Source organism: Trematomus bernacchii, unplaced genomic scaffold (genome assembly GCF_902827165.1).
Source record: "Trematomus bernacchii unplaced genomic scaffold, fTreBer1.1, whole genome shotgun sequence".
Taxonomy (NCBI): Eukaryota; Metazoa; Chordata; class Actinopteri; order Perciformes; family Nototheniidae; genus Trematomus; species Trematomus bernacchii.
The window spans coordinates 27899071-27922921 of NW_022987739.1; the positions used below are offsets into that span (position 1 = coordinate 27899071).

Sequence of the window (23851 nt, forward strand, 5' to 3'; positions counted from 1 at the left end):
GTTAATATTAACGAACGCACCCGTAGGTAATGTAGCTAATGAAGCTAGACCCTCATCCCGGAGCAGCAGAGCCTTATTACACATCCATGAGCAGAGCCGACAGGCAGGAATACTCGAGCACACAGCTCTCGCTTCATTATAATATATAAAAAAATAACACCATGCGTGTCATGATGGCACATAACAGCTCGCGGCCGCAGATTACTCCGGGTCCCAGACCCCCCCCATACCCCAAAAATATTTTTATTGCAGATCTACATGAATCACACAAACGACCTATTTTGGATTCAAAACGGCGAATTTCGCCGAAAGGTGACAAGTTTGCATCCCTGTCATGTCATGGTGATCTCTTGAATGCATTAACCCTCCAAAATATCCAGCCTTTAGGTCAGTGCATGAGTTGTGTTTTATTGACTTTTTCTGTGAGAAATGTAGGCTACCAAAGCGACTGTAATAACGTGGTAATTTTCCAGCTGTATCTTTTTTTATAATTAATTGTTTAATGATGGGAATTGGTTTCAGCTGCAGTTCATACATCCCCCTTAAATCTTCCTCATTTCCTAAGGTATCACTCTCTAGGGTGCACCATTAAAACTTGAGAAATGTAAGCATGCAAAGACTTAGTAATGCTAGAGAGACATCTGTATCACTGTCCAATATAATATGTAACAGGAAGTATGTCAAGTATATCATAAATGTAAAATATCCTATTATGCTAAACTAACAAGTCTTCTGATTCATTCAAGTATGAGTAAGTAAAGTATTAATATGATGATGGTAAAATAGTCTACTACAAGTAAAAGTCGTGCATTACTTAGGTAAAAAGGTATCATAAGGAAAATGTATGTCAATTATCACGAGTAAAAGTAATGCCTCTAAAGCTGAAACATTTTATCAATCAATATTTAAAAGGGTTTTTCTCAGAGTGACAGTATGGAGAGAGCACTAAAGTCCAGGACAACAGAACAGAGGTGAGAAATTAAGGTATTTAAACACTTTTTTCTCAGAGGAAATTAGAAATAAAGTAAATGACCGACAGCAGGAGTGTTCAGTCGTGCAGAGACTCCTGTGATCCCTCGTAGTGCTCAGCTGTCTCTTCAGGGCGATCACTGATATCCTGAGAGGAGAGGAGAGGTGTTAGATAAGTGTGTGTGTGTGTGTGTGTGTGTGTGTGTGTGTGTGTGTGTGTGTGTGTGTGTGTGTGTGTGTGTGTGTGTGTGTGTGTGTGTGTGTGTGTGCGTGGAGGCGTGTCGTGCATTGGTGTTCAGATCAGGGGGGCACAGGTTCAAACCCCACTGCAGTCAGCATGTCATTGTGTCCCTGGGCAAGACACTTCACCCCAAATTGCTCCTGTGTCCACAGTATTGAGTATGTAAGTCGCTTTGGATCAAAACAAGTGACATGTAATGTAATGTGTGTGTGTGTGTGTGTGTGTGTGTGTGTGTGTGTGTGTGTGTGTGTGTGTGTGTGTGTGTGTGTGTGTGTGTGTGTGTGTGTGTGTGTGTGTGTGTGTGTGTGTGTGTGTGTGTGTGTGGATCCACAGGGGGGCAGTAGAGACCTTTGATGAGTTTAAATATTCATTATACTGTATTTCTTCCAAGACAGACATGGTATACATTCTGCAACATGTTCCGTTGTGTATGCAGACAATTGCAAACAAATACCTCACAAGAATATGGCACCTTTTCAACAGTATTTCTTGAAAGTTATGACAGCTTGTGAAGGTACTTCCTGTTTAAATATTTGATTGGACAGTGATACACAAGTCTTCATCTGAAATATTCGGTATTTGTATCAGATGAGGACGCTGTGGATACTCACAGTGAGGAAGGAATGAGACGAGGAGGAAGAGGAGGAGGAGGAAGAGGGGGCTGTCACTCGTTTGGACGGTACTCTAGTCTTCATCCTCTCAGACAGCCATCGTTTCAGCTTTTGACCTATGAGACATTTTATGGATTGAAATTACACAATTTTTTAGATCAGTGTTTTTTATCAATCAAATCTAATAACCCTATATTATGTAATAATCTAAAACTCATAGGGTACAATTTTCAACAGAATGAGTATCAATATTACTTTTGTACTTTAAAGGGGACCTATTATGCAAAATGCACTCTGTGATGTCAAATCTCTAAAAACGGGGGTACAACAGAGCTGATCCAGATTTGCGTCCGATATGACGTAATATCTGAAATATGGACCCACGGCCCTATCAGAAACGTTGCTATCAGAAACAATGCTATCAGAAACAATGCCCGACTGTTTTGGACGTAATATGGTCGGTGTTTACATTAGCATTAGGGAGAACTACAAACAATCCTCCTAAACCACCAAGTGTGCCAATCCAGAACAGATACGCTCCGCTGACCGAGAACCGGAGATCTCTTTCTGATGACCTGGATAACCCGTCCTCTTCACACAGCAGGGTAAGGACCAATAGCTACTCCAAAAGTAAAAGGCTAGAGGGAAAGCTAACGGCTGGGCCTGAAACTCTGATTGTGGGTGATTCTGCTGTAAGAGATGTAAAAGGTCTGTGTAGTAAGAACAACACCAAAGTACTCTGTTTTCCCAAGGATATGGTCTCCGACTTGGCTGAGAAGATCCTGCATATTGGGGCTGAACATCCGACTGTGAAGAATGTGGTACTACATATTGGAACAAATGATGTTGTGAAACAACAGTCAGAAGCGCTGAAAGAAGACTTTAAATGTCTGTTGGAAACTGTCAGCTCTCTAAATGCGGAGGTGTTCATCAGTGGCCCTCTACCGCCAGTCAGAAGAGGAGTGGAGAGATTCAGCAGACTGTTTGCATTGAACACGTGGCTTTCAGCTGCCTGCACTGACCATTCTGTCCATTTTATTGACAATTTTAACTTTTTCTGGGATCGCAGACATCTTTTTAAGGCAGATGGAGTTTGCCTGAACAAGTCAGGAGTGAAATTGTTTATCTCTAACATATTCAACTGCCTGCGTCAGCAATCTGTTCCCTCTGCCAAGGACAAGCGGCAAGAGGAATCAAAACAGGAGAAAGACACAACACATTGCGCAGAAAACCCTGAAGAAGTATCACTGCACCCGCCTGAGGAATGTTCTGATTATGGGAGACCTATGACACAAATGGAGAAGTCTCCACTGCCCGTCACCCCCCCCTGTCAACGCCTTGGAGGATACTCTTCATTCATCTCCCAGCTCTCTCTACTCTCCGCTCACCCTTTCACCCTCGCCCTCCCCCCTGGAGTTCGATGACCGCATGAAGGCGAGATGCAGGGTTGGCAGCATGTCCTTTACCCCCGCCCCTCAACGACGCCCACCAAAATCACCGAAGCAGAGACGCGCACCATCTCCCCCGTCTTCATCACTGTGCCTATGTCAACCACCTCCCATCCCTTCAAGAAAGCATCTGCAGTCTCCGAAGCCTGATAAGGATGTGTGTGTACAAAACGCAACAAACTTTTACTGATATGTGCTGGGTCCAGGCTCAAGGGCATATGGCACTCTCAACTCTTTCCAGCACATGCCGGGGCCCTGCCTGCCAGTAGCTTTGCCGATATCTGTGTTGATAGGTAATAGATTAAGAGCGGTAAATCAGCTTAGAAACAGGAAGTGCTCAAACGTTTGTGTGAGGTTATCAAATTTAGCAGTGATTCCATGTCAGCCACAGCTTGTCACAAAATGTTTTACTGATAGTGTATTTAACAAACTTAAACTAGCTTTATTAAATGTCAGGTCTTTGGCAGGAAAAACATTTTTAATCAATGATTTTATCACTGAGCACAATCTCGATTTTATGTTTTTAACGGAAACTTGGATTGAACAAAATAACAGTGCAGCTGTTCTTATCGAATCAACCCCTCCCAACTTTAGTTTTATGAGTCAGGAAAGAATGCATAAGAAAGGGGGTGGAGTTGCTATTTTGTTCAATGATTCCATTCAATGCAGGAAGACATCTTATGGGGACTTTGCTTCTTTTGAATATGTGGCCCTTCAGCTGAAATGCTCCTCTCGAGCTCTGTTCCTAAATATCTATAGACCACCCAAATACTGTGCAAGCTTTTTTGATGATTTTACTGAACTGCTGTCTATAGTGTGTATTGACTTTGACCGTTTAGTCATTGTTGGTGATTTTAACATCCATGTTGACAACCCCCAGGACAGAGGGGCTAAAGAACTGTTTTGTGTTCTTGATAACTATGGACTAACTCAGCATGTGGCGGAGCCCACGCACAATAAGGGGCACACTCTGGACTTAATTATCTCAAAGGGTCTGAATATCTCAAAGGTTGTGGTGACTGATGTTGCACTCTCTGATCATTCCTGTGTTTTCTTTGAGAGCTCTATTTCTGTTCACAAAAATGTTCAGAAAGAGGTAACCACAAAGCGATATTTAACTGAAAATACTAGGGAAATGTTTACTCATAATTTCTCATCCACACTCTCCCCTGCTAACATCTCAGTAAATGAGCTAGTAGATCATTTTAATTCAAAAATTAAAAATGTTATAGATACCATTGCTCCAACTAAGGTAAAGGAAGTGATTAGCAAGAAAATATCTCCATGGAGAAAGGCCATGACCGTGAGAACAGAAAAAAGAGAGTGTCGAAAAGCTGAACGTAGGTGGCGAAAAACAAATCTCCAGGTTCACTTTGAAATCTATAAAGAGAGACTTGGCCTTTATAATTTGGAATTGAAAAACGCACGACAGTCTTTCTTCTCTGACATCATTACCAAAAACAAAAACAACGCACGTGCCTTGTTTGCTACCGTCGACAGACTAACTAACCCCCCAGTGTCAGTAGCCTCTGAATTTCTATCCACCAGGGCGTGCAATGATTTTGCCTCCTTCTTCACTGACAAAATTCAGAAAATTAGACAAGCAGTCAGTGCCTCTACATCAGGTACAGCAAATGTTTTGTTCCTATGTCCACCTAATATCAATTCAAACACCATGACACAATTCCATCAGATTAATGGTAAAAACTTAGAGGACATTATTCAACTTCTGAAATCCTCCTCCTGCTGCCTTGATATTATTCCAACAGGATTTTTCAAAGATGTTTTTCCTTGCATGGCCTCAGATCTACTTCATATAGTAAACACATCTCTTCACTCAGGTATTTTTCCAGAGGCCCTGAAAACTGCAGTCATTAAACCGCTCTTAAAAAAGAATAATCTAGATGCCTCAGTAATGAACAATTACAGGCCAATATCAAACCTGCCATTTCTAGGTAAAATCATTGAAAAAGTAGTATTTCAACAGTTGAGTAACTTCTTGCATTTAAATAACTGTTTGGATGTGTTCCAGTCAGGATTTCGTCCAAACCACAGCACTGAGACTGCTCTTGTAAAGGTCTTCAATGACATCCACTTAAACACAGACAGTGGCAGAACTTCAGTGTTAGTATTATTAGATCTCAGTGCTGCATTTGACACTGTTGACCACAACATACTACTAGACCGACTAGAAAACTGGGTGGGACTTTCGGCAACAGTTCTAAATTGGTTTGAGTCCTACTTAAAGGACAGAAAAAACTTTATTTCTATAGGTAAATACACATCTGAGTTGACAAATATGACATGTGGGGTACCTCAAGGCTCCATCTTGGGGCCTCTTCTCTTTAACATCTACATGCTACCACTGGCTCAGATAATGAAAAACAACAAAATAAGTTACCATAGCTATGCGGATGACACACAAATTTACGTAACAATTTCACCAGGAGATTATGCTCCAATTCAAACACTGAGTAAGTGCATTGAACAAATCAATGACTGGATGTGTCAGAACTTTCTCCAATTAAACAAAGATAAAACTGAGGTAATGGTTTTTGGAGCCAAGGCAGAACGTATAAAAGTTAGCGCTGAGCTTCAGTCTGCAATGTTCAAAACAACAGATAAAGCCAGAAATCTAGGTGTAGTCATGGACTCTGACCTGAGTTTCAACAGTCACATTAAAACAGTTACTAAATCAGCCTACTATCACCTAAAGAACATATCTAGGATTAAAGGACTAATGTCACAGCAGGATTTGGAAAAACTTGTCCATGCTTTTATCTTCAGTAGACTCGACTACTGCAATGGTGTCTTTACAGGCCTCACTAAAAAATCTATTAGAAAGCTGCAGCTAATTCAGAACGCCGCTGCTCGAGTCCTCACTAACACTAAGAAAGTGGATCACATCACTCCTGTTCTGAAGTCTTTACACTGGCTTCCTGTGTGTCAAAGAATAGATTTCAAAATATTGTTGCTGGTTTATAAAGCTTTGAATGGTTTAGGCCCAAAATACATGTCTGACCTACTGCTAAATTATGAACCATCCAGAACCCTCAGGTCTTCAGGGACTGGTCAGCTTTCTGTCCCCAGAGTCAGAACTAAACATGGTAAAGCAGCATTCAGTTATTATGCTCCGAATATCTGGAACAAACTCCCAGAAACCTGCAGGTCCGCTGCAACTCTTACTACTTTTAAATCCAGGCTGAAGACTTTTCTTTTTGCCGCTGCTTTTAATTGAACTATTCACATCTTAAACTGCACTGTAACTTTTAACTTTTATCCATGTATTTTTTCTTTTAATGTTTATTTATTATCTTTCCTTTTTAATGACTGATTTTAAATGCCATTTTTAAAATGTCTTCCATTTTTGTAAAGCACTTTGAATTACCTTGTGTTGAAAGGTGCTATATAAATAAACTTGCCTTGCCTTGCCTTGCCTTGCCTAGCATCGCTAACACTCAGAGCTAACTGCATGAGCTCAGCCCCCTCCTTTTTTTTTATCAATTATTTTTTATTTTAAAGCTTTTTACCCCAAGTCAGCACTTTTGAAACAGGAAGTGAAATAGAGGGATATGAGGCATGGCTAGAATGGGTAATCTGTTTGGTATTTTGAGCAAAACACTTCATAGACATGTTTTTTATATATTTGTATATATCTGAGACCTATGCTATTGCCTAAAAATAGCATGATAGGTGACCTTTAAATCTGAGGTGTATTCAGTGATCCATTACACTGTTTTGTTTGTTTGTCTTTGTTGTTTCTTCACAGTGTTAAGGTTAGGGTTTTTAAATCATCATCTGAAACATGCACAATTCAAACAGGAAATTCAAATTATGTTATTGATTGTTTTTCAATTCTGAAATGTGCCCTAAAAATGAATGCTCTATTTCCCATTTCTTTCCTGGCTGTAGGAATGGAAAATATGTATCATGAATTCAGGGATGCAAACTTGTCACCTTTCGGCGAAATTCGCCGTTTTGATTCCAAAATAGGTCGTTTGTGTGATTCATGTAGATCTGCAATAAAAATATTTTTGGTGTATGGGGGGGGTCTGGGACCCGGAGTAATCTGCGGCCGCGAGCATGATGTGCCATCATGACACGCATGGTGTTCTTTTTTTATATATTATAATGAAGCGCGAGCACAAGTCTTCCTGCCTGTCAGCTCTGCTCATGGATGTATAATAAGGCTCTGCTGCTCCGGGATGAGGGTCTAGCTTCAGCAGCTACATTACCTACGGTGCGTTCGTTAATATTAACTGTGCGGGCACAGACTGGACCGCTGGTTAGAACGGGGTGTTCAGAGCAGAGCTCCCTGTCGGAGCGGCAGAGCGTGATGTGCACTGAAAAGTGTTTCTGTCCCAATATTATTTAATGAATCGTTGAGCTAGCTAACTAGCATACATGCATTCAGATCTTGTACTTGAGTAAAAGTAGAACCACTCAGGTCTTGTATTTGAGTACAAGTAGAAGTACTCAGATCTTGTTCTTGAGTAAAAGTAGAAGTACTCAGATCTTGTACTTGAGTAAAAGTAGAAGTACCAGAGTGTAGGAATACTCTGTTACAGTAAAAGTCCTGCATTCAAAATGTTCCTCAAGTAAAAGTAGAAAAGTATTATCATCAAAATATAGTTAAAGTAGCAACAGTAAAAGTAGTCGTTGTGCAGATTGGTCCATTTCAGAATAATATATATGATATGTTTTATAATGATTGATCATGAAAGTGTTCTCAAAGCTGGTAAAGGTGCAGCTAGTTTGAATGACTTTGTATACTGCAGGGTAGCTTGTGAATTTACTCCAGGTGGAACTAAAGTCTGATTTAACACTTGATTATATTTCACATCATTCATCCACATCTGTGAAGTAACTAAAGGTATTAAATACATGTAGTGGAGTAAAAGTACACCATGTACCTCTGAACTGTAGAGGAGAAGAAGAACAAAGTAGCAAAACATTGAAATACTTAAATAAAGTACAAGTATCTCAAAATTGTACCCAAGTATAGTACTTGAGTTTATGAACTTAGTTACTTTACACCACTGGCTATAAAGATAGAAAGACAGCCTTGCACAGAGGCATGAAAATACATTTTCAAAATGCTCAACAGTCCTGCCAAAATTATAAACTGACTGCTACACAATTAAAATAAATGCTTAAATATATTTCTATTAGATGTGACTCTTTGGCGTTTCTGTTATTATTAACTGCTGCTTTAGTTGTTCTGACTGCTAAAATCCTCTGTTATTCCTCATTTTAAAGCCGATATTCCGTGGGGTCGGGGGGCTCGGATCCTTGTCACCTTTTTCATACCTGATGAGTTTGCATCCCTGATGAATATACTGCGGTTTATTTTTCACACTTACTGTGTTTCTTGGAGTGGTGCACAGCCTTGTAAGATCCGAGCATGGCTAACGGATGGTAGGACAGAGTGAAGGGGTACACCAGTGTGCCCTAGAAAAAAAAATCAGACAACTAGCATTTCTAAATGACCAAAATAATGCTAAACAGATGAGTACAAATCTGTTTCTTCTAAACACAAGTGTGAATTGTTAGGATGCTTTCACCTTGGAGTGCTGGTTGGGGAATGAGGCTGCTGGTTTGCAGCGGTACAGAGCCAGGATCTCCTCCACGGGAAGGTGGTTCTGGAGCGGGACAGAGCAGGAAAGGTTTAACGCAGCTAGCAAATCAAAAAGGAATGTCCAATCTATGCAGTATTAACATCATACGTAAAAGAATTAGGGCCACAAGATAAACAAAATGTGGGATGTCACCAAAAGTTTAAAGAGATGTTCTGATTTTAATCTCCACATTTTCTCAGAATTCTGACTTTTTGCTCAGAATACAGACTTGAATCTGAAAATTGTGTAAAATACTTATATTTACTCAAAGCATTTCTGAACCTCATGCTTGAGTCAGAAATCTGAGAAAAAAAGTCAGAAAATCTGAATTGTTTTTTCTCATAAATCCGACTATTTTCTAAAAATTCTGAGATTAAAATCAGAACACATTTTTTTGTAATCACTTTTGGTCACATCCCCAAAAAAATGTTCTCATGTTGATCGTATCCTGTTCCGTAATATCATAAATGCACCGTCATATAAAACATAAATACATGAAAGTTGATATAACCTCACGGAGGAGTAATCAGATACCCCAGCAGGACCCATATACCCTCCTTGGGCTTCTCTAGTGTGAATGTATCTGACCTTACTGGAACATGGGGGTTTCTTAAAAGCTGCATTCAGGTATAGCTCACCATGATAATCCCAGCAAAGGAGGACAGGATCATGGCCTCTCGCTCCAAGCGGTTTGGGTACTGAGCGCTTCCTGAGCAGCTTGTTGCTCCACTGTGGTACAGAGGAGAGTTTCATTTAAACAAATAACAACAATAAGAACAGCAGAGTATTTCCACAGCTGCAGCAGGAGGCCTTGTTTACATCTGGCTCTGTTTTGTTTTTACTAAAACTTAAAATAAGTCTCAGATTTTGAACAGAAGTATTGACACTGCTTAGCGGCACCTAGCAGCACAGATGTATTCTGTAGGCAAACTGGTAAAGATCCAAAACCAAAAGGAAAGATATCTATAGTTTGCAGATTCTGATTAGGTTTATCGAGTAGTTAAATCCAGCTCCATTGCTAACACTTTTGCACCTTCTACTCAAGTAAGATTTTGAATGCATGAATTTGACTTGTATCAGAGTACTCTAACATTGTGGTATTATACTTGAACTACAGCTAGAGATCCAAGTACTTCCAGCACCAACTCTTTAGTCTTTCTTTAGACTATGAATACACCAGCAGCTCACATGATGTCTCTGTCGAGCACATCCCGCCCCTCTTCTTTGTCCAACCACCACAGGGCAACAGTAATGGCCAGGTCATAGTGAGCCTGCATCACACAAATGAAATACAAAGCACTTCAGAATGATCAGTTTCTTTCTGTTTTCTATAAACTGATGCAGTTAAACAGAGTCACAGGTGATGTCTTTACCAGGTCATCCAGCATCGTGGAGGTCCCCTTCCCTTTCGGATCAAATGACTTTTCTCTGAGTTTCTGCCCGATGTAATCACCACTGTTCGGATATGGACAAATTAATTATTTGGCATTTTAAAAATGTATTTTTTAACAAACACTGAGCTTTTGATATCCACTCACATGAGGGCCTCCACTTCTCTTTTCAGCTGCCTGGTCTCCATTTTTCCTTTCAAGTAGGACTCCTTCAAAAAATAGAAAGACGTCTAAATATTGTTTTACTTGCAGTAATTTCCTAATTTCTAATTTGATGAGACTCGACTGACAAAGAGGGCTTGCAGCACCCAACCATGTAATAACTTTTCCAACATTATAAAATGCTGTGACGTTTATTGTGTTTACATTGTTATAAATATCGTAATACCTTTCAGTTGGGTCTTTTTTTCCAAAACTGATACATTTATTAAAGAATATAAACATCCTTTTTCCAGTATCTGTACAAATGTCATCTTTGCCTAACCTAACCCTAAGAGGTTAATTAGCTGCTTCCAGTCAGAACCTGACACCCTGTTGGACCCACAGAGAGACAAACAAATACAACTGTCCAATAGAAAAAACCAAACAACTTAAATTGAACGCATCTCTTCGGTGCAAGAACACATAGAAAAACAAGACGATAACTGACTTATTTATTTGGAAAAGTTGACGTCTGTACTCACCACAGAGTTCTGATCCACCATTAAAAGACCTTCACTTCACATGAGTCGACATGGTGCTCAGAGGGCTGCAGTCGAGCTGAACTGAATATGTGAAGCTCTGCGGGAACACAAGCCTCTACAGCGAGGTGGAGCAGACGTCTCAGGTGAACAACCGGGGTTAAATAATTCATGACCAACCCCCCCGTCAATCTCTAAACCATGAGCAGAAACACACTGGACAATAACACAGTACATGTTTATTACTTAAAGGGGACCTATCATGCAAAATGCACTTTTTGATGCACTTTTTGATGTCAACCCACGCAGCGTCAGAAAACAAAACCCTCTCTCTTTTCCTCCGTACCCAAATCTCTAAAAAAGGGGGGTACAACGGAGCTGATCCAGATTTGCATCCGATATGACGTAATATCGGAAATGTGGACCCACGGCACTATCAGAAACGTTGCTATCAGAAACAATGCCCGACTGTTTTGGACGTAATATGGTCGGTGCTTGCATTAGCATCGCTAACACTCAGAGCTAACCTGTACTGGAGAGCATGTGTGTGAAGAAGCAGGAAGTAAAAAGGAACTCACCTTGTGGTATAACCGGCAAGAGAGAAAGCCTTTGAGCTCCATACTGTTTCAGAAATAATCCTTGATAATCCATGATATGGCGTTTCATCACGGCAGTATTTAGTTTAGACAGTAGCTGCCGGGTCCCGCATGAGCTCAGCCCCCTCCTTTTTTTATCAATCTTTTTTTTTTGTAAAGCTTTATTCCCAAAATCAGCACTTTTGAAACAGGAAGTGAAATAGAGGGATATGAGGCATGGCTAGAATGGGTGATCTGTTTGGTATTTTGAGCAAAACACTTCATAGACATGTTTTTTATATATTTTTATATATCTGAGACCTATGCTATTGCCTACAAATAGCATGATAGGTGACCTTTAACCCTTGTGCCCTTGAGTTCCTCTGACCCTTCATCTGAAAGTGGAGAGGACACTGAGGGTCCGGCCCACAGTGAGGGGACAGAGAAGAACGGAGGTCGTTCTCCCAGGAGCTGGGGAAAACCAGGGTGTCCTCACAGATTGTGAGAAGAAAGCCCCCCGTGGTGGTGGATGGTGGGCCGGACCCTCAGTGTCCTCTCCACTTTCAGATGAAGGGTCAGAGGAACTCAAAGAAATGCTGGACTCCAGAGAGCATTCAGTGTCAGACCCCAGCTCGAACCTTGTGTCTTCTTCAGATGAGTCCTGCAGCTCGCTGGCAGAAGAAGGCTGCAAGATTATTTCTGAAGTCTCTTCTGCACTGAAAAGCTTCTTCATTTGAGTTCCTTCTCTTTGCTCCAGGTCTTTCTCCTTCTCTGCTCACTAATGAAATAAGCCCTTGGTCAAACTGCATGTTTATCTTTGGCAGCCAGGTGCATAAACACACTAACAGTTGTTTTTTGTTTTTGAGTAATCAAGCAGCTCTTCAAAGACACATCAAACACATCCCTCAAAAGATGGCCTTTTTTTCCCATGAAATGATCTGTGCATGCTTACAGATTCTCACACACACACACACACACACACACGGAGAGGGAGGAGAGGTGTGTGCTGGTTGTGCACAGGCCTAAAAAATGGTTGTTCTATCACCTGAGAGCACCAGGTCACATGCTGCAGGACCTGCTAGTCTGCTGCTGGAAATGACACACACACACACACAGACACACACATACACACACGCACATATACACACACACACACACACGCACACGCACACACATACATATACATACATACACACACACACACACACACCACTCTCGGGGCCCCCTGGTAGTCACACGGCTCCATAATATAACTGGCAAAAATGTAAGAATGTAATGCATCGGCCTACACGGAAACTTGTGTAATCTGTTGGAATAGAGTAGAAATATCAAATATCACTATTTTTCTTCTAAATGAAATGCTGACATTACAAAATGCATGGTTTTATACTGCAATGGCAGTGAGATCAACAAATGTGGTCTGAATGGAAGTCAATGAGGCATTTTTGAGATAAATGAAATAATTAAAATAATGAAACAGGCATTTAATGGGTTAAAATCCTGCCAATGATTGAATGTTTGGTAGTTTGGAGTATGTTAGAAGTTGTTTATGTGATTCATGAAAAAAAAGTAGAAAAATATATTGATGTATGATGATTTAATAGAAGTTATTATGGGCGTGTACATTTTTGCCACGAAGGGGTCCAAAGGTAGTATCTGACACTACGTAAAAATTAATAATGCAGTCAAATCAATTTTGTTGCTAATCTTTGACACATCCAAGACTCTAATAACCACCAAAGTTCCATCCCTCTACTAATTATTATATTGAAAAAAATTCATTTTTTGTGTTTTTTTTTTAAGAGAAATTAAATAATTCAAATAATGAAACAGGCATTTAAAGGGTTAACATCCTGAAAACTATTGGATGTTTGGTAGTTTTGAGCACGTTAGAAGTTGTTCAAGTGATTCATGGAAAAAAAAGTTTAATAAAATATTGATGTATGATGATTTAATAGCAGTTTCTATGAGCGTGTACATTTTTGCCACGAAGGGGTCCAGAGGGTGCAAAATGCATCACGAGAGTATACAAAACATGTAAGAGTAAACGACATTGGATTTCAAAAATTTGACTCAAAAGAAGACTTCTTGCAAAAATCCATGCCAAAAGCTGTAACACAGCTGAAATGAACACCAAATCAAAAAAGAAAGTCAGGAAAAATGTACAAAAATGCCCGAGGAGGGCACAAGGGTTAAGTACAATTTTGAGGTACTGTACTTTCACTGAGTATTCTCAGTTTATGCTACTCTATACTTCTCCTCCACTACATTTTAGTAGCCAATATCGTACTTTTTACTCCATCACATTTATTTTACAGCTTTAGTTACTTTTTTTGTTTAGATTATTAGCTAACACAAAGTCTAAATCAATTATTAAATACATTTTTAAATATATGTTTAGGTTAATATCAGCTGCAGTATATACAATTATTCAAATTAGCTCCACCTTTACCAGTTGTGATAAAAACATAATAGTAACACAGTAACTCTAGTGATTCTGAAATGGGCCACTAAGCATGAGGAGTACTTTGACTTTTGGTATTTAGGTAGGGTAGGTAATTTTGGAGAAACCAGCTCGAGTGCGCTTTGAAAATACACAGCCAGAAAAAATCTGCCACTTCCTTACAGAGCCCCTCCTCCAACACACACGAACGCGCACATGACCAATGAGGGCACGAGATAAGTTTGTGCACGAGATGGAAGGCTGACAGGCAGGTAGGCCATCCAGTTATTTTAGCCGGGCCGGCTCAGATGATTGGTCGTGCTTTTTACAGCGCCACGGCTTCCACAGATGACATGTTTTTGCAGTAAAAAAGCATTTCATATATTCATTGCTATCGGGATGTTAAGAGCATTCCATGGAATATAACAAAAAGGGTTTCTGAAATAAATTACGTACCCCAACTTATGTTCTGATGCTAATACTTTTATACTTTTGCTTTGGTAAAATGCTTGAATGCAGGTGAAAAACTACTTTTAAAATTTAGTATTGCTACTTTTACTTGCGTACAGGATCTGAGTACTTCTTACGGGAGCTCATTGTGGAACAGCCTCCCAACTGAGACACGGGATTGTCCCACTCTCAATAGCTTCAAAGGTCAACTCAAAGAATGGTTGAGAAACAAACAGACGTGCAATCTTGCTTTTTATATGTCGTTGCTGCTATTGTATTACCATGTCTTAAATACTTGTGTATGCTGCTCTTGCTCTTTTGCATATCATGTATTTCGTTTTTGCTATGTTTGTCAAATGTAACTTCTTAAATGTTTCATGTGAGGGACTGCGGATGGAAATGAGCTCAAAGCTAAATCTGGCACTGTTACGCTTGACACATTTTAATGTTTTTAAGTGTTCATTACTGTGCATTGTCCCTGCCAAATAAACGATTAAATTAAAAAAAATTACACCACTGATGGAAGTAAGTGTTTACATTCAATGTTTTCACACAGATCACACGTCTGTCCAGTCTAATCTACAAAATATGGTTTCAAGCAAACACAAAAAAGATTGATTAATAAAGTATTTATTAAGCTGAATAAAAAAAACAACAATTCAAAATGTAAACAAGGTAAACAAATTAATTAAAGAGTAGAATCAGTCCACCAGCAAAACAGATTTCTCCAACTTGGGTTTGGTCTTCTTCTTCGAAGGCTTCTTGTTGTTCTCCTTGAACACCGGAGAACTCCGAAACGTGCAGTCGGTGAATTTGTCGCCACGCCTCATTTTGCTGTTGAAAGAAGAAAGAAATACACATAATTACTGGCTGCTGTTTTTCTGGTTTTATCTACGCTGATTCCTCTCGACGGGTGGAGGCTCCTCACCCGTTGATGGTCGGCTCCTTGTAGCTGACGACACCTTTAGCTCTCCGGCTCCTTCCTCCATTTTCATTGTCTGGAGTGGCGATGGTGTTGGTTAGTGACGTTAAGACTCTCCCTGCTGCAGCACAATAAATCACAGTTAAGTTACCTTTTTTTTTTTTTTTTTAATTGAACAAAATTGAATCTTAAAAGGTAGGGTAGGTAAGAACGGAGAAACCAGCTTGAGTGCGCTAGAATTTGAAAGTACGTGTTAAGGAATAATTCTTCTAGATATCTAACCTTTTACTCTGACATGTGTTATCTCCTTTAAGGAAAGGCCTTGGTGCCATATGTGTTGTTGTCACCAGTGTGTGACCGGTCAACTTGACTGGCACGAAGGGTAATTGTTGTGAGAACACTGAGGCACTTCTTTATCGGTGTTTGTGGGCTCTAGGATGTGAAATCCTTGAGGCCATGAGCGTCGGACGCAGATGATTCAGTGTTTAGTCTACTCCTTCAGAGATGTTGATTTCTCTCTGTGAACCCGTTAAAAGGTCTAACATAGAGAGAGGTTCTTCAGAATTGACGTGGCAACTCTACCGTGTGTTCAGAACCTCTGACTCTTTGATTTGTGATGTGAATCCTCCGGCCGAATACTCTGAATAAACCCATCAGTGTTTGACATCAAAGCTCCAACTCTCACCGTGTCTCCTTCCTGAGTCGGTGACTCCATGCATTACTACACAGAAGTTTCCTCCACAGTACGGAGCCGAAAAAAATCTGCCTCTTCCTTCAGACTTCCTTACAGAGCCCCTCCTCCAACACACACGAACGCGCACATGACCAATGAGGGCACGAGATAAGTTTGTGCACAGATGGAAGGCTGACAGGCAGGTAGGCCATCCAGTTATTTTAGCCGGGCCGGCTCAGATGATTGGTCGTGCTTTTTACAGCGCCACGGCTTCCACAGATGAATTTTTTTAATGTATTTATTGTCAAAGCATTTCATGTATTCATTGCTATCGGGATGTTAAGAGCATCCCATGGAATATAACAAAAAGTGTTTCTGAAGTGAATTACCTACCCTACCTTTAAGTACATTTTTTGAAGTGGGGTTGTGTGAGGAACTTGTATACGCTTCTACGGTCAGTGCAGTAGATGCCAGAAACAGCATAAGGTCAAAGCAATGTACTTCTGAGGGTGGGTATAAAATAAGTTTTTCTGATGCTCACAGAACATATTGCTTTTATCCTCATACGATGTAGAGTAAGTAATACATTAACTTAATGGATAAAAACCTCATAAAAGCCCACTGATTTAAAACCATCCTTTTAATCCTGGTTGATTCCAGGGCTGTACCTGAATATCCGAATATTCAGTTGTTAGCCCACTATCCGGTTTTCAATTTCGTTATTCGGATATTTTTTTTTTTTTTGCAGTCGCGCTGCACTGCGGCTGCCAAATTGAATTTATTGAAATCTCCAATATCAACGTAAGAGCTTGTGCCTCTTCGGGGGGTGCTAACACTTAACCATAAACTTTATCGTTTACTTTCTCCGTCTTTATATGTAGATATTACTTTTCTCCGTCACGTTGTTTCCATAGCAACAACAACTTCCTGTCAACAGCGCTAACTCGCCTTCAAAATAAAAGCATTGTCCATACAAAATAGGAAGCCAAGACATATAGGCTACAACTGCAACGAAAGTAACAAACACAATATCCTTTTCAATTTCAAAGAACATAAATTGGGTTATATACATTAGCAAATAACTATAAAACAACAATACTGTAGAATAACTAAATGAATGCCTTGAATAAACCGAAATACACGTGTTAAAAATTGTATTAAGTTTGTACTATATTCCACCTTTTAAATATGTTAATGCCTGAATTTCCCAATTTGAGCTGAATAAAGTATCTATCCATCTATTACTAATAACCATGTTCTTGCAATCGTTTACACTCCATACATCTTTACATCCATAACGGTGTTGATGTTGAACAGGTTGCAATTGTACGACCAATCAATGTCATTTCACTTCTTTACTACACTAGATAAAAACAATTTTAGCACACAACAAAGAGAGAAAACAATGGTTACCTGGAGAGGGTTTAGCAGTGACAACAGGAGACTCTTTGATCAGTGCCGCTCGGACAGATGTCTTCCTCCTGGGAGTAGCCAGTAAAGAGTCGATCTCGGAGTCATCGAGGTCCATCCATGGCGGCATCTCGTCTATCAGCCCGTTTCCCACATCCCGGAGAACCGCCTCCTCCCTGGTGTCCAGATTGTTTAACACATGAGTGGTTCTCTTGTTCTTTAATGTAACAATGTCTTGAGTTTTCCGCCTGTAGACGACCAATGTCTCCTTTGGCTTTCTGCCTCCTGTGGATCTGTGTGCCGCCGTGGATGTCTTTCTACACCACTTAGGATTCTGTGCCATCCCGGACTTTGAATCAAATAAATCGCTAAAGCTGTCATCCTCCTCGATTATGTGAGAATGCAAGTCTGCCATTTGTAAATCGTCTAGTTGTTCCTCGTTTCTCTCAGGAACGCCATCGCCACGGTGATGTGAGGCATCCCCGCCGTCCTCAAGATAACACACTTCATTTTGAAAGCTAATTCTTTTGTCTTTCTTCTTTCTGTTACTTAAATGATCCACACGCTTTTCCCTTTGAACTTTCTTCTTAGTAGATGTACTCTTTCGCTCTCTCCTGGCTTTTTTAGATATCTGAACCTGTGATGCTGAAGTACGCTCTTGGTCCAGTGCCAGTACCTCAATCTCATCATTGCAACTGAAATCCTCTTGAAGGGCTTCTCTGTCCATAGTGGCCCGCCATGGACGCTTACAGGAGCTTGGCGTTTCCTTGATAAGGTCTCCTTCGCTGTGCTGGTTTGATTCTGAATGATTTAGATCAACGCCGGCATCCATGACTGTTGCCGGTTCTTCCGTCCCACAAGTGGAGGTTTCAGTAGAAGGCATTAAGTCCTGCTCTAGGGCACTGACTTCTGGTGACGCTCCGATAGAGAAGATACTTTCCCTGGCCACTGAGACCACGAATGTCCCTCTGCATTTCGGTCGCCGAGTTATTCTCTTCATTTTGCACTGCGGTTCAGAGAACTCTGATTGGGTGACTTCATCTGCACAAAACGGGAACTCCTCAGGTGGTTCTTGCTCGTTGCATGCTTCATATTTTCCATGACGTTCTACTTCTTCAACTTCTATGTGAGCCTGTTGCAATGTGGACTGATTGCTCTCACTTTCACACGGGAGCAGAGGAAAAGCCACAAATGTTTTCCTGTTGGCCGAGGAGCCGCTCCTGTTTTTAACCCTAGACCTCCTGCATGTGACTCTGGACCTTCTTTCTATTTCAGCTGTGTCCTTTTCTGGTACACTTTTGCAGGCTTTTGAGTTTTCAAAATCAGGATCTGTGAAATAATCATCCAGATCCGATACGCCAATTCCATTTGAATCTGTTTTTGACTCATGGTCACGGGATTTCTGTTTGTCCTTTCCCATTTTATTATGATTTCCGTGTTCAAACTTGTTCAGTTTGGGAATGCGCGAGGTATTGCCACTCCCACCCAGTGTTTTGGGTAACGGTAGCTCAATATGAAGTGGTTTTATTACATCATGGAGTGCAGGACCTTCTGTTTGTAACAAAGTTCCAGTGGGAGAACTCTGAACTTCACTCCGCTTCAAATCTGCTGAGATCTTCACTTGAGGATTTTCTGCCACACTTGACACAAAGGCTTGTTCCTTATCCTTCTTGGCTTTTGTCTTTCCAAAGCGGGCTTTTCTCTTAGCCTTGGTTTCCACAACGACTATCTCCGTAGAATTACTCACCGTCATATCCATTGTTGTATTCAGAAGCACAGTCTTCTCTTGTTTGGAATCTTGTTCAAGGGGAACGTCATCAGGAAGAGATGGGTTGGGTTTTTCACATGTGCTTACAGCTGAGGGGGGTTGGGTTTTTTGTAAACAGGGGATTGACTTCATATCAATCCCAGGTTGTGAGAACATGATTGACAGCCTCTCTACTTCTTCCCTCAGGCTGCTGGACGGACGGGATTTTCCTCTCTGGGGAATCTGTACAAGCTGGCTTGAACGCCTTTTCTCTGGATCTCTTATATCTATGGAAAATAAGTTATGAAACATTTATAAATTACTTATTTCCAGGGAATTTTCATCAGTATATCAGGGCATTAAATGGTGATTTGAAATCAGAAACAACACAAAATCTTAAGCTCCGTACCATTGAAAGCATCTGTGGACTTTCTGGGTCTGTTCAGGATATTAGCGACGTTTGAAATTGTGTTTTTTTCAGGTAAATCCGCTGGTTCTTTTTGGAAGGGACACAACATAGGCTGTGCCATTTCTGGCTGAGGTGGCTGCTCATCTGTAGGACTAAAAATTGGGGTTAGGGGGGTGGAGAGCGAGACAAAGAGAAAGAAATAGCAGATGTCATTCAAAGCCACCTTAAAAAGACATTTATTTCAAAGTATTTACTAATCTGAATACTGCATTTGCTCACCTTTCCACTAAAAGATTCTCGTTGTTGATGCCAAAAGATAAGGTCTTGTTGTCCTCAGGAACTTTATCCTGTGGGGATTTAAATACAGTAACAATCAAAGATTTTGAGTGGTAAAGTTTGACAATTGCAAGGATTATCACATCTAAAGTTCAATCTTATCATTGTAGGAATTATGTTAGATAGCAGTTTGACTTTTAAGAATCCATGCCGAAATATGACCAATGAAAATAAGCAAAAGGAAAATCAAGCGCCATGTCTGTGCCTGACTAAAAAGATATCCAGTTCACTCTGGTTTAAAACAACACACTGCAAAATAAGGCTGAACGATTAATCGATTTTAAATCGAAATCGCGATTTGAAATTATGTAATTATCAAATCGCAGTCATCCACACCAATCAGAAGTGCTGTGCTCCACATGTACCAGTCATTGTCATGATAGTAGGTGATAGACAGATTGATCCAATCACCTGTCAAGTATTTTTGAAATACTTTTCCAAATGGCTTCCAATGGAGCTTTCCTAGATGATTTGGTGAAACGAACCATCTGACACCTCATTCACACCAACGCAACTCCGGTTCAAGCTCCGTGCTAGAGCTTTTCAGGTTCAGAACCGGTTCTTCGGTTTAGCTCCGGCTCTTTTCACACCGCCCAGAGTCCGACTGGTGCTGCGTCATTGCGTCATCGTTTGAGTCATGACGTAACCGTTTGCGTGCCTGCTTCATAAAGCCAAACCGCGCGGAAACCCCTCACACACCGACAACAACAACAACAATGGCCGATTGTGTTGAAGCGCTACTCGTTTTGGTAGTACCTCTTCAGAAGACCAGATTCCCAGTAGGTAGCTGGTCTCTTCAGTGGACCACTGCTGCTTGTTAAGTTTCTCCATCGTTGTGTACAAACTGGATAAAACGCGGGCTTTTTGTTGTTGTTCAGGAGTTGATCCCTCCCCTGCCCCCGCCTCGACGTAAGCGTGACGTATGCGGTGCTTTTGCTCTAGCCGGACAATTTTTTGGTGCTTGAAACGAACCGGATTCCGGAGCTAAGAGGCTGCTCCGCTGCGGTGTGAACAGGAAAACCCGGTGCTTTTCAAGCTCCAGCTCTGAAACACCGTTGGTGTGAATGAGGTAAGAGTCAGGTTAGTAATGCTCCATCACATGTTTTACATCTATTACAGGGTGAATCTTAAACTGAAGCTTGACTTTAAAGCAACCCAACGGAAGTTTCATGTAAGTTTAGTTCTTTCACTCGTAGCTCGGGCTGCGGGGGTGCTAGAGACGGGGGCACGTTGATACGACCTTCCTAGCCGGAGATATGGCCGCATTTTTCAATAAACTTCCGCTGGGTCGCTTAAAAATAAATATCGCAAATCGAATCGCAATATCTGTCAGAAAAATCGCAATTAGATTATTTCCCCAAATCGTGCAGCCCTACTGCCATAGTTATAGGAGATAAATATTGTACTTATCACTGGCAGACAACACAGCTGTTTTATTAAACGTATTCAGAGGAATCCTTACGCCATCAGAGAACAGCTCATCCACCATGTCCAAGTTGCTACGGAGGGTGTCCAAGATGAGGACCTGGGAGACAAAAACCAAGATGAATCGCAGTCCATATAATTAATCATCATATCAAACAGAACACTTAGGACACAGTCGGTGCGTTATGACTAATTGTATGTAAGAAGTTATTGCCACCTGCCCAATTAAGGCAATTAAACAAACCAGTTTCCTTTGCTTGTATTTCTTGGTGGCCAGCTCGAAGCAGAGTGCCTCCACCTGTTTCTGATAGTGCACAATGTCCATCTCCAGCTCCCGGCTCCTCTCCTTCTGGACCTGCAAAGCAACAGCTAAGGCCTTGTTGTTGGTCTTCAAAGAGACCTTGAAGAAGGAGGAGGTGTCTGGGGACGAAGCATCACAATATTAATTCAAAATATGTTCTAAATGAGATACAACTTGTAGTATATAAATGTTAATGTGTATAAAATGAATTACAGACTCACTGAGGATCTTGTGTTTGATCTTTGATGCCGTAACATTAGCTGAAGTCAGCTTGGACGGCTTTAAAGAGGCCATTGTCCTCATAGGCAACATCACTAGCTATATCAAATGTACAGATGTCCGAGTGAAATAAATAACCTGAAAGACAACAAAATGGTTAGCTTATGTTCATGATCGTTCAGCACACAGTAGCATGTAATGTTAATAATGTTGGTTTGATGGTGGATTTTTGTAGGATTAAGTAGGGGAGAGATGCAACACTTTTTGCATTTCTCCTAGTTACTCAGAGACTATTTGGTCAGACCAACTTATGCTAATTACCAATAGCATTTAAAGATAAATACATTATGATATATTGTCCACAATATGTTGCGACTGACCCAACCTGGGGACATTTGCATCAGGGATGGTTGCAACATATTTAAAATACTCTATATTTCACTATTTAATACTTTTTGTCTCAATGAGTATAGTATTCTTCAAACATGTATTGTTTTACAATAATATTATAGTTTTATTTATTTATACAATTGCATTATTTATTGTACAAACCTGCAACTATTTTATAACTGATTTTCGAGGTTTTGGGTGAACTATCCTGATTATTTACCTCACTATCACTTCTGCATCTTCAAAAAAGAAATATCAATTTGTATTCGGTTTGAATACCCTTTAAATCTCTGCAAAATAACTTGTTTTTCTTCTTTCTTTCTTTTGTATGTATGGTCTATCTAGCCTTGACATAACACCATGTTCTAGCTACACAAACATTTTAACACGTGATTTTCATGTCACTGAAAAGTCAACAAATTAAGTATTCAAACAAAGTGAGTTTGGATCAATTCATTCAAACAGTCAGGAGGACAGTATCACACATTACACTTCACGTAAAACATACTTTTATACCTCCAAAACTACATTATTCAATAAATGCAACAGCACATGTAAAAGGTGTCTGCTGTTTTCCTGGTGCAGATCTAAGTTTTCTTACTGAGCTCCTACCTACAGTATGAGGGTCATCACATCCGTCTCCTCCTGTCTCCCCTAAGCCGCACATTAACTACAAAAAAACGTTTCCACATGCATAATTACATTTACAACTTATATTTTGGCAATGCAAATAAAGCTAACAAATATCAACGCCCATTTTGGGGTTAAGCTCATAGTTTGTTCAACGTTCATTGACATCAACACAACACTATCTTTCAATCTGAACACAAAGCAATCGTAACTTTGAGGAAAATCCAACTCTGAGAACTTTTTGCGGAGCAGAACTCAGAAATATGTTGTTGTTCTAACGTTTGCTGAAGTTACGTTGAGGTTAGCTATTTGAACGTGATTTGAATGATATTTCTGCTATGCTAACCCAGCTAAGTAGCTAAGTAGCTATTAGCTAAGTAGAAAATGCGGACAAAACTTACCGTTATCAAACGTAAACCAGCCGTAGACTTCGCCTCCAACACATGTTCGTGATTAGATATATATTTGATCACACTACGAAATTAGATAATTCAAATGAACGTTGGAAAACACGGCTGATTTCAAACCCAAACATAAAACCGCCCCGTATCGGCGCATGCGCTTTGAGTCATGATAGAAGATGGGAGCCAATCAGAATCGTTGTAAGTTTTTTCCCCTGATTTTGTCTTTTCAGGCACTTTGATGAGTTGCTTTAACAACATTTTACACTCATATTAAATAAGGTCTATAAAAGTGTTCTTGCTGGGTAGTTTTTTAGCTAGAAATAAATTATACACTGATTTACAGACGTCTTTTTCCCAGTGTAACTCAATGGGAAAAGTCTCTTTTGGGCCAACGGACGCTGGACCTACTCGGTTGTTATTCCTCCTTCCTACAGAACAGATAATGAAAGGATAAGATATCATTTGTCAGTATAGTATAGTGCTACTATTATACATAAAACCTTCTCTGTTGTTCAGTGTCTAATACTTTACAACCACGAATACAAAAATAATAAAAAAT

General features: G+C 40.3%; 2 protein-coding genes across 5 annotated transcripts; both read right to left on the minus strand.

Moving 5' to 3' along the window:
• Window positions 1-1048: 1048 nt before the first annotated feature.
• Window positions 1049-10466, minus strand: LOC117495345 (uncharacterized protein C2orf80-like). The gene is made up of 8 exons (XM_034146546.1): window positions 10426-10466; window positions 10261-10342; window positions 10076-10158; window positions 9526-9616; window positions 8834-8911; window positions 8633-8720; window positions 1822-1937; window positions 1049-1117 (listed from the first exon to the last, which is right to left on the minus strand). The coding sequence occupies exons 1-8, from the start codon at window positions 10464-10466 to the stop codon at window positions 1049-1051; spliced, it is 648 nt and encodes a 215-aa protein (XP_034002437.1).
• Window positions 10467-15040: 4574 nt separating this feature from the next.
• LOC117495308 (shugoshin 2-like) lies at window positions 15041-23442 on the minus strand. Of its 4 annotated transcripts, none has more exons than XM_034146501.1 (10): window positions 23290-23442; window positions 21871-22006; window positions 21593-21768; window positions 21386-21448; window positions 19867-19934; window positions 19588-19739; window positions 18799-19465; window positions 17435-17895; window positions 15355-15469; window positions 15041-15260 (listed from the first exon to the last, which is right to left on the minus strand). In XM_034146501.1, exons 2-10 carry the CDS (start codon window positions 21959-21961, stop codon window positions 15128-15130), a joined length of 1926 nt encoding a protein of 641 aa, XP_034002392.1. In that variant the 5' UTR covers window positions 21962-22006; window positions 23290-23442; the 3' UTR covers window positions 15041-15127. The 4 variants fall into 4 exon arrangements, with proteins under 4 accessions (XP_034002392.1, XP_034002390.1, XP_034002391.1 ...); XM_034146499.1 differs by adding an exon at window positions 22871-22928 and having other exon boundaries at window positions 17435-19465; window positions 23290-23429; XM_034146500.1 differs by having other exon boundaries at window positions 15355-15466; window positions 17435-19465.
• Between the last annotated feature and the right edge of the window lie 409 nt (window positions 23443-23851).

Coding starts and splice junctions, on each gene's coding strand:
- LOC117495345 (XM_034146546.1), bottom strand. CDS start 10,466: ATGGAGACCAGGCAGCTGAAAAGAGAAGTGGAGGCCCTCAT. Junction 9,617..10,075: donor GTGCTCGACAGAGACATCAT/GTGAGCTGCTGG, acceptor TCTGTACCACAG/TGGAGCAACAAGCTGCTCAG. Junction 1,938..8,632: donor GCACCACTCCAAGAAACACA/GTAAGTGTGAAA, acceptor AATGTCTCATAG/GTCAAAAGCTGAAACGATGG.
- LOC117495308 (XM_034146498.1), bottom strand. CDS start 21,961: ATGTTGCCTATGAGGACAATGGCCTCTTTAAAGCCGTCCAAGCTGACT. Junction 19,740..19,866: donor GAGAATCTTTTAGTGGAAAG/GTGAGCAAATGC, acceptor CCCAATTTTTAG/TCCTACAGATGAGCAGCCAC. Junction 15,261..15,354: donor AAGGAGCCGACCATCAACGG/GTGAGGAGCCTC, acceptor TTCTTTCAACAG/CAAAATGAGGCGTGGCGACA.